Source organism: Oenanthe melanoleuca, chromosome 8 (genome assembly GCF_029582105.1).
Source record: "Oenanthe melanoleuca isolate GR-GAL-2019-014 chromosome 8, OMel1.0, whole genome shotgun sequence".
NCBI lineage: Eukaryota > Metazoa > Chordata > Aves > Passeriformes > Muscicapidae > Oenanthe > Oenanthe melanoleuca.
Genome location: NC_079342.1, coordinates 9,230,933 through 9,249,440, shown reverse-complemented (window position 1 = coordinate 9,249,440; position 18,508 = coordinate 9,230,933). Strand labels below are relative to the sequence as shown.

At 38.1% G+C, this 18,508-nt stretch overlaps 1 protein-coding gene across 1 annotated transcript in view; it reads left to right on the top strand.

Moving 5' to 3' along the window:
* The window catches only part of PLPPR4 (phospholipid phosphatase related 4), a 29,892-nt gene extending 17,556 nt beyond the window's left edge, over positions 1-12,336 (top strand). The window contains exons 4-7 of the mRNA XM_056497871.1: positions 731-926; positions 4,106-4,163; positions 5,417-5,590; positions 7,576-12,336. Of these exons, the coding sequence (XP_056353846.1) occupies positions 731-926; positions 4,106-4,163; positions 5,417-5,590; positions 7,576-8,913 (1,766 nt within the window). The 3' untranslated portion in view covers positions 8,914-12,336. The remainder of the gene's footprint in view (positions 1-730; positions 927-4,105; positions 4,164-5,416; positions 5,591-7,575) is intronic.
* The last annotated feature ends 6,172 nt before the right edge of the window (positions 12,337-18,508 follow it).

Sequence of the window (18,508 nt, the reverse complement as noted above, 5' to 3'; positions counted from 1 at the left end):
CACTCTGAATTTGAAAGTTTTTTCATATTTTATTGTCTTTAACATTCTTTTAATTTTAGGATGAAAATAAAATTATCTCTATTGATAAAAGTAAGGAATTATAGGAAAATCTTTAGGAGAAGAGCAGTTGAAAATGTTCAGTGAAGCAATTGCATTACTTCAATTGCCTTGTGAATTTGGCATTATTAATCTGTCTGAAACCTTGATTCCTTCTGAAATAGATTTAAATATTTGGATTAGTGACAAGGACACAATACTCAAGAAACATCAGAGGTGTTGAGATAGCCAAAGTTATCACCAGCTGGTGATTCTGTAGTAGCAAAAAGAGAATAGGTCTTCAGAACTATGGGCAGTTGTCCATACTATTAAAAGCCTGTCTTCCAATGGGAAGCTCCAAGGACTGGATAGGCATATGTGCTCTCCTCAAATAGTTGGCTACTCTTTAGTCAATTCAGAAAACTTTCCAAACTGAAGCAGCTCCAGTGTAGCTCTCTTTTAGGAAAAGATGTTTGAGGACATCAAGCTATTAAAACAAAATTTTAAGCATCAACAGGAAGAAAACAAGCACAAGCTATCTAAATTTTTATATTAATGAACTCAACTTTGCAATAAGCTTTTGTTCTCTCAATAACAAAAGCCATCAGAGCTCTGTTGAATTTAGTTTGCACAATTAATGAACCTAATTAATGCATATAATAAAATTAACAAGCTCTGTTGATTTCTTTCCTAGGTGTTCATGTGTTTGGTCTTTGTGCAACTGCTCTTGTTACTGATATTATACAGCTATCAACAGGATATCAGGCACCATATTTCCTGACTGTTTGCAAACCTAACTATACATCCTTAAATGTATCTTGCTCAGAGAATTCATATGTTGTGGAAGATATTTGCTCAGGAGCTGATCTCAATATTATCAACGCTGGAAGGTTGGTTCTGTTCTTCATTGTGTGCATTTTAAAGTATTCATTCTTTTTTTTAATTTTCTGTTCCAATGTCAAGTTTTTTTTTTCCTAATTAAAGTCTGAATGAGTTAGAGGTGAATGCATGAATGTCTTTTTAGTGATGTTCAATTTTCTCCATAAAGATACTAGTCTAGCAGTGGGCTTTGGAAGATTTTGTCAGGTTCCAAAGCACGGTTGTTAGCAGGTGTTCTGCCCCCTCAAAGGAGACAATTTCCTATACAATTGTCACTATGTATAGCTTCTACTGCTTTCCAAAGTGCTATGTGGGTAAGTTCCCTGTAACAGGCAGGGGAAGAAGTCTCCCAAGTGTTTGGTCTGAGACCTCTGTATAACATAAATTATTTTGGACAAGCTTGTTTTCTGTTTCTCTAATTAATCTTTTTTATACTAACAACATTGAAAAATCTTTCCTTTTTAGAGGAAGTGTAACAATAGTAAAAAGCTGTGTGTTCCCAAACCAGTCTTTTCTTGCATGGTATTTCTAACTGGCTTTTTATTTCTTTCCCCATAACCATTTGCTGTTACTGGGATATTGCCAGTGAAGCCTGATTCTTGCAAGCAGTGTCTTGCAACTGCATGGTGTCCCAGGGAAAACAGGACATGGTTACATAGGAGCAGGCAGAAAAATTTTCACAGTTACATCTCATTAATTTCATTATCGCAAATATGATGTCTGCTGCTTTGAAATGAATGCCTGTGGCCTTTCCAAAACCACCAATCACTCCTAAGTTTAAATACCATCACTTCTAAAAAACACAGTGAAATTAATTGTAAAATATTAAGACTAAGCAATCAGGTTTTGGGTGTTTCTGTTCCCCTAGAAAAACAACCATATATTGGCATCTCGAAGTTACTCCCATCATAGAGGATACATTTGGCAATCTGTAATATTCTGACACCACCCACAACTTCTCCTTAATTCAATTTTATTGCATTTTTCCTTTATTATGTTGTTATTTCTTTATGCCAGTCTCAACTTTACCCCAGCAAGCAGCACTTGCTACTGGTTCTTCAGTAGCACTTGCTACTTCCTTCAGTCACCTATATAGAAACTATAGTATAACTTCTACAGTACAGGAGGTTAATTTGACTTCACTAATTTCAGTTTGGAAGGAACTTGTTCTGACTTTGCTAACAGCCTTCATTTTTGATTTTTACTTCCCAGAAACACTGGCTCCAGAAATTTGCCTCTGACTCTGAATAGCATAGAGAGGAGCACATAATTATCCAACTGATTACATCAAATATTTTTCTGCAACATCCCCAAATATCCAGTGGTTCCTACTGTCCATTTTTTCCTCTATTATCTTCAAAGAGCCTTTTCAATCACTCTTGTTCAGCTCTTCAGGGAGGTCTCTGTCCTCTGTAATCTCTGATGTTCTGACTCAGTATGGCTCTCTCAGTAGGGCTCTCATTGTTCCCTCTACACATCCTCATGCATGAGCATTTAGAGTGATACACTGTCATCAGAGTTCAGGACATGTTTTCTTTGAGACCTTTGTTCACCTTTTCAATACAGAGCCGTACAAAAAGCCTACATATTTTTAGCTAGAGTTATTTTCATTTTAGATTAAAAGATAACAAATAGAGGAACAAAAGCAGTGGCACCATTAGAGAGTACATTTAGTCTGTGTTTGCCCTGAAAGCATGTGAATAGAAAAGAGAATAAAGAGAAAATTGACTGTGCCATTGTGACACACCTTATATACTACAAAAATGCCATCAAATTAAGTTTTTGTGGTAGAGAAGATCATAGACTAAAATATACTCATTAGCTCCACAGAGACTCTAAGTAGATTTATGCTTCATTAAAACCTGCACAGGATAAAGGAGTTGAATAGCTCTTATAAACATTTACCTTTCTTTTTCTTCATGTCTTTATTCCCCTGTCCTCAGCCCTGAGCTTGTTCCGCAGGAATAATATTTGTGAAAGTTTTTTTCAGGGAGGTTAAAAATAAAATAAGATGAAGAAGAATTTAGGTCTGTCTTTAGAAATGCAAAAAGAACCATGCAGAATTCATTTTGGCCAGAGTCATGAACCTGATGGAGCCATAGGCTCAAATTCGGGTCAGCAGTATGTCACTCACACTGAACTACATCTAGATTTTTAACTGCCAATTAATTATGTAGAACAGACAAGGCAAAATGCCTAGGAAACAAATTTAGAAAGCAGACTCTGCTGCTTTGCAGAACAAATGTCTGTCTAAAGTTAAAGGACTGTGTTTCAGTCTCTGCTATTTTAAACTAGCTCACTCAGGTGTTTTTAGGAAATTGGCTGTATGTGGAGCCCAGTTAGGGTGGCAAGACCCATCTGTGAAGCCAAATTATAGTTTAATTATTTAACCCAAGCTGAGCTTTCTCAGGTGAAAGTTAGTATTGTGACTGCAAGGTAGACACATTCTTCTTCACCAAGACATGCAGACTTAGAATTTTTTTAGGGCTTCTGTGATCTAGATGTCCATTGTAGAACAGTGAATTCAAACCCAGCTTTTTTTCTCTCTACTTTGTAAAAACCTCTTTTGCATTCACATCACTTTTCTTTGGCTGTTTTTAAAGAATTGAAATGGGTCTAGAATAATAATAATAATAATAAAATATTAGAGAGTTTCATGTGATGGTTCTATGTAGCTCCTGCTTGCACAAAACCTCCTTTTCTTGTCAGAGAAGTAGAAGCTAAACTGTCACTTTTAAATTTCATATCTGAAGCTTGTAACTCAACACCCAGTCCACATCATTTACATCTCCAGGTCTTCAACTGGAGCAGAAGGCCCTCAACAATTTCAAGAGCAGACCTGGTATTTCCTACTGTCTCAGAGTTTGGACATGTTTTCATTTATTCTCTTTCTCTGTTTATCAAGAAGGGGCCCAGTAATTCTTAAAATACCCTCCCCAAGTTGTTGTGCTCCATTAGCTTCTGTCATGATGTAAAGTTCTGATTTTTTTTTTTTTTAATAAACCTATAGACATAGTAAATAAAGATGTGGTTTGCCTCTCTGAGGAATAATGTCAAATGACAAATGTTACTGCTAGATCACATATTGCTTAGCACGTATAAGATGGATACCACCCAGTGTGTTTATCAGTGAGCACTCACACTGTGCATTTGAACTGAGAAGTATAATTTGAGTGTCCTTCCTTGGCAGAAAGTCATTCCCTTCTCAACATGCCACCTTAGCAGCCTTTGCAGCAGTGTACATTTCGGTGAGTAACCAACTCTGTTCAGTTTCATTTGTACAAGACAAAAGTCAGAAATTAATTTGCTGTATATTTTAAAATTATGTGTTTCCTGGATATCTTGGATGGATGAATGGATGCATTTATATTACCAATATGAAAGTAAATTCAAACTATTAATAAAGCTGTTTTTATTGTAGCTATTAAAGAATAAGGAAAAGATTCAACTGCTTCATATCCTTTGCTAAGAAGCAAACAAAAGTGTTATGTTAAAGTATATTTGATACCTCATATTATCCTCATATAAAATGCAGTGTTTATCTGTCTTACAGAGCAATATTTTAACTTACCAGTCAAATTAACCATTATGTGTGCTTCCTTTGTTGCTGTCTTCACTTGATTTGCTGCTTTTAAACTTGAGGCATTAATGGCCATACATTCATGTGATGTAGTTTGATTTCACCTCCAGAGATTTGCAGCATGGATGAAATGGCACAATCACTCCCAGAGGCCTTCAAGGTGTTACTGCAAAGCAAGTGAATAAAACCCATCAGTCACTGGCAGAGAATTGTGGGACATGCTGCAGCAATCACAGCTGATTTTGCACTTCTGAGCAGTAACATTTCTTCAGTATGGCCCACAGTGCTTGTTCTACAGACAACTTAATTGAAGTTTAAAGAGTAATTCCATCACTTGTGCTGTAAAAATCAGAGGAGAACAACAGTAATGACCAGTTAATGACATTAGGTAATAGTACTGTGCACGTACTGGGAGCTTGCCAGTGTTTATTCTGCCCAGAGAAAGGCCAGATTTGGAATAACACTGATGAACCACCTCCACTTAATTTTTGTGACCTCCCTGATACTATGGCCCTCAGTTGAGAAATGGCTCTCTAAAGCATCTGGTGGTAGCTTTTGTTGGAACAGGTTATTGCCTTCATCTGGCATGACATCTGGCTTCTGTAATTCACAAGCGGTGGCTCCTTAGTCACATTTATAGAACATTTAGGTGCTGATTTGGAACAATACTGAGACATAAAATACTTATCCTAATTGATGTCAATAAGCAACATTGCCTATGTTTTTAGAAATCCATTCCTTGTGATTTCAGTAAGTGAGCAAATTTTAACAGGACTGTAAAGCAAAATTAAATTGATTACTTGTAATATTACTGTGTACTAGTAATCTATATATAAAAGGAACACTTAATGTGAGAAATTAACATCCTCTTAGGTATATTTAAGTTTCTTCAACTGCTTCTTTATTTCTTTATTTTTCAAGATGTACTTCAATTCTACATTAACAGACTCCTCAAAACTTCTTAAACCACTCTTGGTCTTTGCCTTTATCATCTGTGGAATTATATGCGGTCTGACTCGTATCACCCAGTATAAGAATCATCCAGTTGATGTTTACTGTGGCTTTCTCATAGGAGGAGGAATTGCTCTCTATTTGGTAAATATAATAGTCATGATTAAGTTTTAGAAAATTACATTTATAAGGCTGGAATAAGAGTAGTGGGTATTTTTATGAAAACTTTTCATCATGCTCACATGCTATAAGTATAAATAAAGTTAGTATGTGTTGAAGATGATGAATTAGGGATAATGACTTTAAAAGCAAACAGGAAAAAGCGAACAAGTATTTCAATGTGAAGTTGCAGAACAGTGCATAAAGTGGAATATAATAATCTGGCATTGTATACAAAAACAGTTTTAACTTTATGTGCTTTATTAAATACTTTAAAATACTCATATTTTCTAATCCACACTTAAAAGCATACCAGAATAAAAATATTTGATTAATTAGTATTTGTTGCTGACCTGACTTGATACTGACAGTATTCGCTTTATGATCTCAAAAAATTATTGAATTAGTAGGAGCAACTCAGCTGAGTGAATTGCTGAATATTCAAGAAATTAAAGGCAATATTATACACTTGTGATTCTTTGGAGTTCTTAGGGAAACCATGCAGCAGAAAAAGGATACTCAGATCAGGTTATTCCTTATGTTTTTCCTTTGTACCATGTCAAAAGAAATGGAACACCTTGGAAGGGCCCTGTAAGGAACCATGTAGGTCAGGCCTGATTGTATCTGTCAGAGGAAGCTCATCAAGCACTTGCTTTTGCTTGCTGCTCTCAGTATGTCTCCAGTAGGAATTCACTGCCCTGGCTGCTCAGAGAGCAACACAGGTGCCCAGGAGCAATCAGAGCTTCTGCTGACACCACTGCTTGAGTGTAGGCAGGTGAACAGAAGGGTCATAAGAGCCAGTGGGATGGTTTTACCCCCAAGCAGTCAATGATGAATTTTAGTATAATACTAAAATAAGTTCCTGACCTCCTTTTTTCTGTGATAACATAACCTGAGGTACCTGCAATGGTCTGCCGAGGTGACCATGGAAAAATGCCTTTCATAGTGGCAGAAGAAAGAGCAGTCAGAGTAATAACAGAAACCCAATAAGCTACTAAAGTGAGCTTCTATGACTGCACTGTGAGCAGTAAGGCACTCTTTTGAGAATATTATTTCAAATGACTGTCGTTGTAGATTTACCTAAATGGAGCTGTTATCCCCATGTTTAAAATACACAAACAAGTATGCTTTGTTAGGTCTTAATATACTGTTGTGTGACATCATACAGCAGAGAGTATGTTGTCCTGAATTCCCAGTGCTCTGTAAATCTGCCCTCAAGACTACACATCAGTAGGAGGATGGAGAAATAATGTGAAACTACAAATAATTCTGAAAGGAGTGTAAAGAACAAGTAACTCAAGTGATTGAGTCAGATATTTGACCCTCTCACAGGCTACCCTCAGTGGAGTCTTTTTTAAATGAAAGCATTTTACAGTGAGCCTACTGATTAGGAAAATATTTTAAAACTAAATCTTATTAAAGTTCTGCACAGCTTGGAAAGCAATTGATTTAAAGCTGATAAATTTTTCTATTATGTAGATATTGTATTACATGGTTATTGTGCAGTAGAAAGGGCAGAATCTGCTAATGGCAGAGAACAACTCAGGCTGTAACAAGATTCAGTAAATCAGTGTAGGCGGTAGTATAGCTGTAAAATAGCTTTGCCTAACAGAGTGGAAACATCTATTTTGCTCTTTTCCTGACAAAACATTATTTCTGTAGCTGTATCTGTTGCTTGATAAAAAGAAAGCTCATGGAGGCTAAATCCATACCTCAACTGTTTAGTGCTATGAATAATATGCCCCAGTTATCCTACTGAGACTACTTCATACATACCTAGAGGTACCAGATTGAGGACAGAATTTGGACTAAGGCTATACTAATGAGGAAAGGCAAGTGAGCATACCCATCGGTTTAGCTGGAGTAATTATGTCACTGAATTATATTTAAAAGCAAAAGAATAATTAAAGTACCTTAAAATGCATCCTTTTTAACTTAACCAATTGTTGATGCTTCTGTCCAAATATCAGGGCCTGTATGCTGTGGGGAACTTCTTACCAAGTGACGAGAATGTGTTTCACCCAAATTTTCACAGAGAACCTCTAAGGTCATTGACAGACCTCAGCCAAGATGCCAACAGAATCCTGCCAGGTAAAAATGGTGGTGGCAGCGATGGCATTGTCTCTCACCGTACAGATAGTATCCTGAATAGAAACCACAGAGATTCAGGCTCTCTGACCAATCTGAAGAGAGCAAATGCTGATGTAGAAATAATAACACCACGAAGCCCAATGGGAAAAGAAAACATGGTTACTTTCAGCAACACTTTGCCAAGAGTCAACACACCATCCTTGGAAGATCCAGCAAGACGAAATGCAACAATACACGCATCAATGGATTCTGCCCGTTCCAAACAGCTGCTGTCCCAGTGGAAGAACAAGAATGAAAGTAGAAAGTTGTCACTGCAGGTAATAGAGACTGAATCTGGCCAGTCACCACCAAGGGCTATCGAAATGAGGTCAAGTTCAGAACCCTCCAGAGTGGGTGTAAATGGTGATCATCATGGCCCAACTAGCCAATACCTGAAAATCCAACCTGGCAGCGTACCAGGTTGTAACAACTCAGGTCTTACTGGTGGGCCAAGGGTCTCTATTCAGTCCCGTCCTGGCTCATCCCAGCTGGTACACATTCCTGAAGAGACTCAGGAGAACGTGAACACATCACCCAAAAGTAGTTCAGCTAGAGCTAAATGGCTGAAAGCTGCTGAGAAGAGTGTTGCATGCAGGAGTAATAGCCAGCCAAGAATCATGCAAGTAATAGCCATGTCTAAGCAGCAAGGAGTGCTTCAGGGCAGTCCAAAGAGTTCAGAGGGAAGCACAGTGACCTGTACAGGAGCCATCAGATATAAAACCTTGACAGACCATGAGCCAAGTAGCATTGTAAGAGTTGAGGCCCATCCAGAAAATAACAGACCTGTAATTCAGATGCCCTCAGAAGGCGAAGGAAGTGGGTCATGGAAATGGAAAGGTCCTGAAAAAGTCACTCTTCGTCAAACATATGAGCTAAATGATCTTAACAGAGACTCTGAGAGCTGTGACTCCTTAAAAGACAGTTATGGGTCAGGTGACAGGAAAAGAAGCAACATAGATAACACCGAGCATCACCATCATGGAATCACCACGATAAGAGTCACACCAGTGGAGGGAAGTGAGATTGGCTCAGAGACTCTGTCCATTTCTTCTAGCCGGGACTCAACACTTCGAAGAAAAGGTAACATCATTTTAATCCCTGAGAGAGGGAGCAGTCCAGAGAACACCAGAAACATCTTCTATAAAGGCACATCCCCCACACGAGCGTACAAGGACTGAGAGGAGACATATCAGCTGGACCATACCACCACAAAGTAAACACGTCTTGACACAGGTTCTGCTGTCTTTGTTTTGAGCTGATATTTACCTTTATGTGCCAATTTACTGACCAGCAGCCCTGCAATGTGCATGAGCCTGTGAAAAGCATGTGGTGGGGGGAAAAGCACAATGCCAGAACTAATGTGAAACATTTTAATGCAACCTGTTTCTTCAGATTCAAAACATTTATCTGAGGGCAATGATGTCAATTAAAAGAATGGTCTTGAACACAGACACTGTATTTCCTGAATGTGCCAACTTTCTATTTTATATTTGTGTCCAAAATTGACTTTTTCACAGCAAAGGCTGTATCAGTGGTATATATTCACCTTTGCAGAATTTGCACCAAATCTTTAATACAGGATGGTGCTGATGATAACTTTACATGTTTTGAAAAATTATATAATTATTAGACTCTGCAAACATGACATATTGATGTGCAGTTACTTTACAAGTAATATTGCTAATACTATGATGATGCTGGCTGCATTCATTTAGCGTAGGAAATATTTACAGCTTTGTTATAGTGGATCTGTCACATTCAAAGATTGCAAAGGTTTTGTGTAGTTCTTTAAGATGTCTACTGCAACAAAAATGTGTGGGTGACATTCCATTAAAATGGAATGACTATCTATTTTGAATAGTTTTGCTGCTACTGCTCAACTTTTGTTTAAGAACAGGTGCTACTAATGAAGAGGCTGCTTCTTAGTGGGCTAACTTGTAGAATTGTATTCAATTACGTTTTTTAAGGGGTCTTATCAAGTACTACAAGTAATTCAGATTTTACATTTTTAAACTTCTTATTCTATCCTTCAGTGACCCTTCCATTTTTCTATTAGTTTTTAAAAAATAATGCAGGACACCAACAGTTGCAAGATGTGCAAATGTGAAAGGTGAGCCATGAGTAAATAAAAATAGATGGCAACTTTCCTGAACAGCTTCCAAGGAGACAGGAATTAATATCATAGCTCACACTTAGAAGCAGTCATTCACCTCACTTGCTTAGTATGCCACAAGAACAATCACAAGTTTCACCCCAATCACCATCACATAGGGGATTTGTGCTTCTCTTTAAGAATGGAATACCTTGGTATTGCAGAATCACTGAACAAGTGTTGCATTGTGCCACTGCTACAGTTCACCTTCCTTGAGACACTCTCCAGAGCCTTCTTAAGCATATTTTTCCCACCACTGCCACTTAAGAATATAAAAGGCCTCTGCACCTGAGAGAACATGAATTATTTTAGTAAACCAAGCTTTGGGTATAATGAAAAAACTTGCCTGCTAAAAATCTCCATTGCCAAAAAATTATTGAAAGTATAAGCTCTCAAAGGAATAAACATAGCATGTCCTTGAATGGGCCTACTTGAAGAAATGCCTCATTTAATTTGTCTCTGACTTAAACCCTGAAGGAAGACGGGCAGTGCTCACCCACTGCAGCTCTTCATTCTCTCCTATTTCTACCTGAGAGACAACTCTCAGACACCTGCTAGGAAGGGAAGGGAAGCTAGGAGGCTTAGCAGTCCTCTCACTGAATAAGAAATAGCAAATCAGGTCTGTTCTCTCTGGCTTCTTGAGAGAAGTGGTTTGGTCTAAGTCCTCTTCTCATTTAGGGTATCAGAAAACCAGATACATTCTTTATAGTCAGAACCTTTCTACAGACCCTACCCTATAGAACTCCAAGGAAGGGCCCACCCTACCCCGGCCAAGTAGGAGGTAGAAGGAAGAATCATCCTGTTCAAGAAGATCAACAGCACAACACAAACATAGACCAAAAAAACAAACAAACAAACAAACAAACAAAAAAAACCAAACCAAACAACTAAACAAAAACCCAAAAAAACCACCTCCAAACCAAAACAAAATCCCAAACCCAACCCCAAACCTAAGTAATTACACAAGGATGAGGATGGTGTTTGTGAGTTGATGGAAAGCTTTATATGTTCTTCCCAGTTTTTCAGGTGCTCCGGGCTTACTGAATGCTTGCTGTCAAGCCAATTGTGCCAAGCAATGCTTCCCTCACCTGCCCATCACCCAGTGCTATGGAAGAGTGTCAGTCCTTAAAGAAATGACCACACTCTTTCTGCTAGTGATACAAGATGACCCCATCATACTTCGGATGATTGGGAGAAAGCATTCTGCAGGTTGCATGTAAGAAGCTGCCCAGTAGGGTTGCAGCATATTGTCTATGTATTGTCTAAGGCACTGTATGTTGAAGACATACTTTAAGGCACATCAGCTGGGAAAAATAATCATAGTACCAGGAGAAAAGGAAAAAGAAGTAATTTTTTTAGAAATAAGTTCTCAAACGCTAGTATTTACAAGTCAGGATTTGTTTTTTTGTTTCAAAAGGATGTATCTTTAGTCCTTGGTATTTAATATGAAATTTTGTACAAGATTCCAAGGAATTACAAACACTTGGACTGTCATGAACAAAACCCTTTGGATTTAGTTTAGTCTAGGTACAGGATAAAGCAGGTAGGATTAGCTTTAAAGGAATGGGTAAGACACAAACACTGTTGGCCTATCAGTGCAGGGAAATAAGATGCAATCATTTGTTAGTTTGTAAGTGCAGGGGAAAAGAACATAAGTAGATGAACCTGGAAATAAAGGAAAATTGAAATGGAGAATAATGGCAATAAAGCAAAGATTAGAAAATGTTCCCTCTGGCAATTTAGCTGTTTTGGAAACAGCAGGATTCCTGGTGGGAGTGTTTGTTCTTTATTCCTTGGTTTTAGTCAGATATATATTGGCATATATGTTGCTTTTATTACTCTAAAATTTGCTGCACTATTTCAAGTGCAGTGTGATATTTTTCCTAAAGTTTCCTATTTCTTAAGAAAAGATTTTAAAGCTCTTGTGTAATCATTGAAATTATGTTCTATACATAAATATTGATATATTCTTTTTTACTCAAAGTGCCAAAGGCTACTGTTTTTAATAATGGCTTATCAAATTATATTACGTTAGAGAGCAGAAGTGTAATAATATATACATTGGAACTCAGACCTCTGCATGTATATTTGATAAGGAGCCTTTTGTAAAATTACTCTTTGTTTACATTCCACTGGTACCTTAATTTAAAATTAATCAAATAAATTGACAGGTGACATCTTCTTAGTGTTCTGATTTTCTTACTTGCTAACAGGCACGAATTTCTTTGTTAGGCTGTGCTTTACTGAGAAAAGAAAATACTTAAAAATAAAATATGTTTTTAAATGAGAATTCTCTATATAAAGTATTGTGTTTAATAAAATGTTATGCCATGTTTTCAAATGGAAAATAATTTGTAAATTGCTATAAATGTATTTTGTTAAATAAGTACAGATCAATGCTACTGTGTGAGTTTATTGTGCTAACATCATGAAATAAAGATAAGATTCCTCATTGATGTTTGTTTATCTGTGGTGAAGCAAAGTCTTATTCCTCCCAAATTGTTTTTCACTATTAGGTATCTCATGATGTGTAAAAGTGGTCATTGATGAGAAACCTCAAGACCTTGTGCAGTGGTAAAAATTTGTAAGGAACTGTGTCCAAACAAACTTTTCTCTAACCAAAAAAACATTAAAAAAAAAAACAACCAAGTGAGTTGGGAACTTCAAGCCATGTGAGGATGTACCTGGTCAATCATTCTGCAGCACCAGCTGCATTACTAAGCCCCTAATGGCCCTAAACCATCTTGCTAGTGTTGGGTAGAGCTGCCAGATATGGCGAGGCCGGCCTTGGATTTGTGAGAACAGGGCAGAAGTCAGGGGCAAACCTGAGAGAAGCAGCCTTACCTAGAAGGCACACAAGGTAGTGTGGTAAGCAAACAGCAAAGACCCTCCAAACCTGTCTAGAAACACCCTGAAATGGCAGAAGTGAGGCACAGCTGCAGCTGAGGCTTGCACTGACACTGCCAATGGCCTAATAAGGACCACAGGGAGTGGCAGAGCCCCTGCAATGCATGGCAGCACAGCAAACACTCTGAGAAGCTTTCCCAAGTGTGCCTGCGCCTTTGTGCAGGCTGCCCCTTTGCACTTGTGTGTCCTTGGAGCAGATGACCTGCTGTGGCTGGGGGCACTGGGCAGCTGCTGTCCCTGCTGACTCCAGCCAGGCAGCACAGAGCTGAGTGGTGACAACAATGTCACACATGTGCTGTGCTCCATGCCAAGGCACACAGGGTGGACTGACATCGCCTCAAGCTGTGGTGCAAATCTGGGTCACTTGGCAATCCCCATGCCATGATTTTCATGACAAGTTAAGATAGGAGCCCTCAAGCGAGAAAGAAATCAAAAACCAGTATGTTGTCTCTCAAAAAAAGACAAGTGTCTGCACAGTTGTGATACTGCTCCCTCTGTGGTGACAGAAGGTGCTTTCTTCTTGTGGCTGGGGCTGAAGAATGTCCTGCCCGCACAGCATCAGGAGTCAGTTTCAGGAGGCCTCTCATTTGGCCAGCAGCAGATGCTGCTGTGGCAGTGCATCATATGCCTTGAGTGAGGCTGTGTGAAGCATAAGGGCTGTGGCCCAAGGTTATAGTGTCCCATCCTCTGGGACATGTGTTGGCAGCATGGAAAAGCTACAGACAGTGATGGCTGGTATGGCTGGGAGAGACCCTGTGAAGGGTACAAGAGAGAAAGATTAGGGTAGGACTGCTGAATGCTGACATGCAATGCAAATGTGATGAGTTCTCCTCTGGGACTGGCCCCTTTGAATTAATTCAAACTTTTAAAGGTCACATTTTAAACAAGTGAATTTAGGCTAAAAACAAAGTCCCACTATGAAGGGTATCTTTGATGTAGAGATTATATTATAAAACTTCATCTAAGATGAAGATGACAAACCTTGTCACATTCTTTTAGACCATTCTGGCTACAGCAAGAGTGTCACTGATTTAAGAGAGCCGCTCACCGTGATCAAGATTGATGACTAAATGTGATCATGCAGAGGGGTTTGCAAAAGTATTGTGGGGGTCCAGGGAGTCCCTCTGAACCCTCTGTGGGTGAGAAAACCCCCCTGTCAAACCCCTAAAAGACCCCCAAATAGAGCCAGGGGGGTCAGAGAGCTGAGTCCTGCACCATAAAAACATCTGCCTTCTCTCAGAGAAGAAATGCAACCGTTAAGTGAATCTAGAGTGTGATTTAGATAGTTAGCATGTAAAAAAGGTAGTTTTTAGGATTGTTTATATTAGCAGCCACGAGGCCAAGATGGAAAATTTGGGGTGTAGTGTCTTCTTTCTTCTTCTTCTTCTTGTTCTCCATGTTGGTAAGGAATGCTGGGAATCACAAATTGGTTGGGGACAAAACTAGACATAGTAATAAGATATTATAGTATTGAAAAAATAGTGTAAACATAGAATACGTAGTTTAAGGTATAAAAGATAAGTCCTGCCTTTTGTGGGCAGACTTTCGTCCTGGACACGGTGCTGATCAGACTGCTGCTCGCGAGCGTGAACACTTATCGATAAGAAATAAAAAACAGACCTTGAGACCGGACGATTGTCTCCTGCAGCCTTTCTTCGGCAGCTTCAAGAATACCCTAAGCCTTAAACCACCATCCTATGTCCATCTGAGTGGTCTTGGGCACAAGAGACCCTCAAACAGTGACAAGTATGATTGATTAAACTGAAACATAAATCTATTTTGTGCTGAACTTTATAAGAGCTTCAGAGGCCTGGATATAAGAAGTCACATAAGACAAGACTGTATCAGAATATATTTGGTACAGATTTTTGAAGACCTTTTGTGTGACATATCAGTGCACACCTAATTCAACAGGAACATTTTAAAAGCATTAGAACCCTTGTTCATAAAGTTATGAATAAAATCTTTTCACAAACCTTAAAGCACAGAATGTATCAAACGTGGGATAAAACTTCCAAGTGTCTCTATACTCTACATTCAAAATAAAAGTAAGGGAACTCCAGCTGCATATATGTGCATAAAAACACACACAACACAAAGTTAACATGTTCAAGCCAGGTTTAGAAGGAGAAAGCTAAACCTTCAATATGAATCAATGAACAAATTGTGGCAAGGTTGCAAATACTCTCTCTAAAATTTTTCTGTTATACGTGCAGTAATCTCTTCAGACAATCTGCTCAGAAAGAAATGGGAGCCATGAGGATTTGTGGATCTGTCAAATCTCCACAGCTACTAAATGAGGCATAAGGAAAAGCTCTGCTCTCTCACCGAATCATTCAGAGAAGACTGGAGCATATCCAAGTGCAATGTGATCCTGTCTCTGCTCTACTTCAAACACAGTTTGTGGATCATGTCTGTTCCTACCCCATGCCAGGGCCAGAAGACTACCTCTGCTATGTGAATAACATTACACAACTGGGAGCAATAGCTTTGCTCATTTTCACCTGTGAACTATCCTATATCTCCCAACAACAATTATGAACCAGCCTGGTAGGGAACAGTTGCAGGCTTTGGCCACTTCTAGGCTTTAGTTTCCTGAGAACTACTATGGGTATGATGACAAATCATTCCTTGGTTTACTACCAATAATGAGCAGAAAAACTGAAGAGGAGCAGTTTAAATGATCAGGACAGCTTCACATAGCACTTTCTGGTTGGTAACACAAAACAAATGTGCTGTGAGCTCTGTAAGCCTAACAGATTGCAGCTTTGTCTGATCTGCTAAACCAAGGCAGATAGCTGGAAGAGGTTTCTTAAAACACTTTTATTTTTAATGAGAGTTCTCAATTCAGCAACTTACTTTATGATGCAGGTGGAAGAATTCAGATATAAGTCTAAAAGCTCCAAAACTTATACCTTACCCAAGATTTAAAAAGTGAGTCAGGAGAAGGTTGAAGATGCTATACAAAATGGAAGAGTAAGCAGCACTGAAAGAAAAAAATATAAAATTTTTAAATTTGCATGTGATTTTTATCAAGCAGTGTAGAATGCTAATTAGTACACATCAGTGCTTTCTTAATTCCTCTTCAGTTATTCGTCAAATAAATGAAGACTGGGTCACTGCAACACAATTAATTTCCTCCATACTTAAGATATAAAATGTACCTACTTTACAAAGCTCTGAGCTCTTGTCATTGAGAAGGAACATATTACCAGTGAAGCTCACTGAATGGATTTTTAGCAAGGCTGGTGAGCTGAGCAGTATCAGTTGTATGCCACTAAGCCATGTTAGACTGTACAAACAGTCTGTTGTTACAAAGGAAAGCATGTAGAAAGACACAGCAAGAGATCTGCTGCCATAGAAACAGATGTAGCTGCTAGATGTGCTGCATCATTGCTACACTGAGGAAAACCATGGATCAGCAGTATACCACAGACTGTATCAACTTGCTTTGTTCAATCAGAATTTAAAATCTGAAACAGATAAACGATCAGTTATTACTTATAGTATAGTGTAGCTGCACAGGCTTAGCATACTTTCTATCAGGACTAGTGGAAACTGGAGATGAGAAACTAAAAAATTAAGGAATACACATCATTCAGAAGCTTTAATCTGATGTTCACAGTGCTTTCTATTATCAGAAAAATGAAAAAAGCTATAGCACCTTGTCGTTCGTTTCTTATCCAGACATTGCTCCTGTAGCATTTAGAGTACTTTACTTTTGCAGTGTTTATTCCTATTTGCTAGGAAATGAAGTTGAAATTCCATATTTCTAATCCATCTCTCCAAGTACCAGTTGATAGTACTTTCTTGTACATAAGGAATCCAACTGCCAGAACTATACACTACAAGGGTGCCCATTCCAATTTCTATTATACCCTGTCCTGTCCTTGTAGAGACTTAACCAATCTGTTTCACCTACAATGCAACTGCTTTGTGTGGAATCAATGAACATTTTTAACAAGTAAAAATAAGCCACTGTCTAAATCACTGCAGAAACTTTAGGGTTTACTTTTAGAAAAAATTATAATCACAACATTTCAAGGCAGAAATGTTACTTCTCTGTAGCTAGTATCTCATTATTCATAATTCTCTAGAAAAATGCAAATGTATTTCTGCTTTTAAATTATAGCAACATGGAGCTTTGGATTGTCCAGAGAGAGTTTAGCACTGATATACAGCTGATAAATTGAATTCCAAGTCCACCCTGATTCTCACTTCTTAAAAGATTGGACTACATAAAACAAAGTAGTCGTATAATAAATTACAGGCAGACATGTAATATCTGTTGTGTGTATTATATTTAAGGCACAAAGATGACATTTGGTACATGCCATAATCTCCTGCAACTGTATTTATCTTTACTGAGTGCTGCCAGTTCCTGATTGAATTCTGATGTTATCATTTAAATAGGAAAAAAATTGTATGCTGTAAAATTATTCCGTTTTTCTCTCTTCTGTGAGACAAAAATAAAATGCTCCATTTAAATGCACTCCTACATGGTTTTCACAGCATAATGATACTCTGTGGCAGCAGCTTGCACAGTAATGCTGCTTTCTACTAAAAAGTATGAATTGACCTTATGTAAACTGCAGTAATTGTTTCCTGCATTAATGAAAAGATCCTTCATTTTTCCAGAAGAGAAAATTCAATTTGATTAAGGTGCTATGAATCCAGAAGTTCAGATATTTGCAATACTTACATGTCTCTGGTACCAATACCAAAGAACAACCTAGGCAAGCAGAAGCTTCTGGATATGAACATCACAGATCTATCACTTAAGCATAAAAGTGTTGAAAGTACTTTATGTCTTTTTAGCATATACTTTCCAAATACATATTTTTAGATGTTTTGCTGAGCATCTAGTTGATTATATTGTCTCTTCACTGAACACAAAGTTCAAATCTCTGTCTTCTACTACCAAGTGCCTGAAAGGAATCTGAAGAAGAAAATACTTTAATTCAGGTTTGCCTCATTTTTACTCCTTGAAAGCACTTGCATATTAAGTGCATATTAAGAAGATGAGACAAAAGGACAGAAGATTTGTATATTGTATGCTGTTTCTTTTCAAACTGTAATCTACATCACCTTAAACAAAAATTTAAAACCTAGTGGTTCTTGGGACAGTGAAGAGTCAGTTACAATAAACAAGATCCTTTAGCTATCATAGCAAATGTTAAAAACTTCTGGAAGTCTGTGTATTAGCTAACACACACAATCACTCAAGTCTTTTCAGCATCCGAAGTCCACTGGAACCAAATCAATCTTGAGGAAATGTATACTATCAAGATTAAATAACCCTGTATGTTTGAAAACTAGCAGGAAATCTTCTAGCTGTTGCTACAACTTACAGCTCTGTCCAGGTAAGTAATCATAATGTCAAAACACGGCACACACATGGACACATATATTGTGATTGATGCGTGGATTAAATTAATTTCTAAACAATTTTTAAAAATAGAAATAAACATTCCCTTGAAATTGCCAGAATTACTTGACACCTGCCAGTAAGAAACCTGTTGCACTATCCTTAGTGTGGCTGTGTAGAATATGGATACAAACAGGCTGAGTACAGCCCTGGCTGCCCATGGTCTAGCGTAAGAAGCTTGTGTGAGGCTTTGGACTTTGGAAACTGTCAGCAGTAAGAGCCTGGGAAATTATAAACCTGCAGCAGTAGTAGCAGAGTCAGTGATTCACCAGCATGGACAAGAATA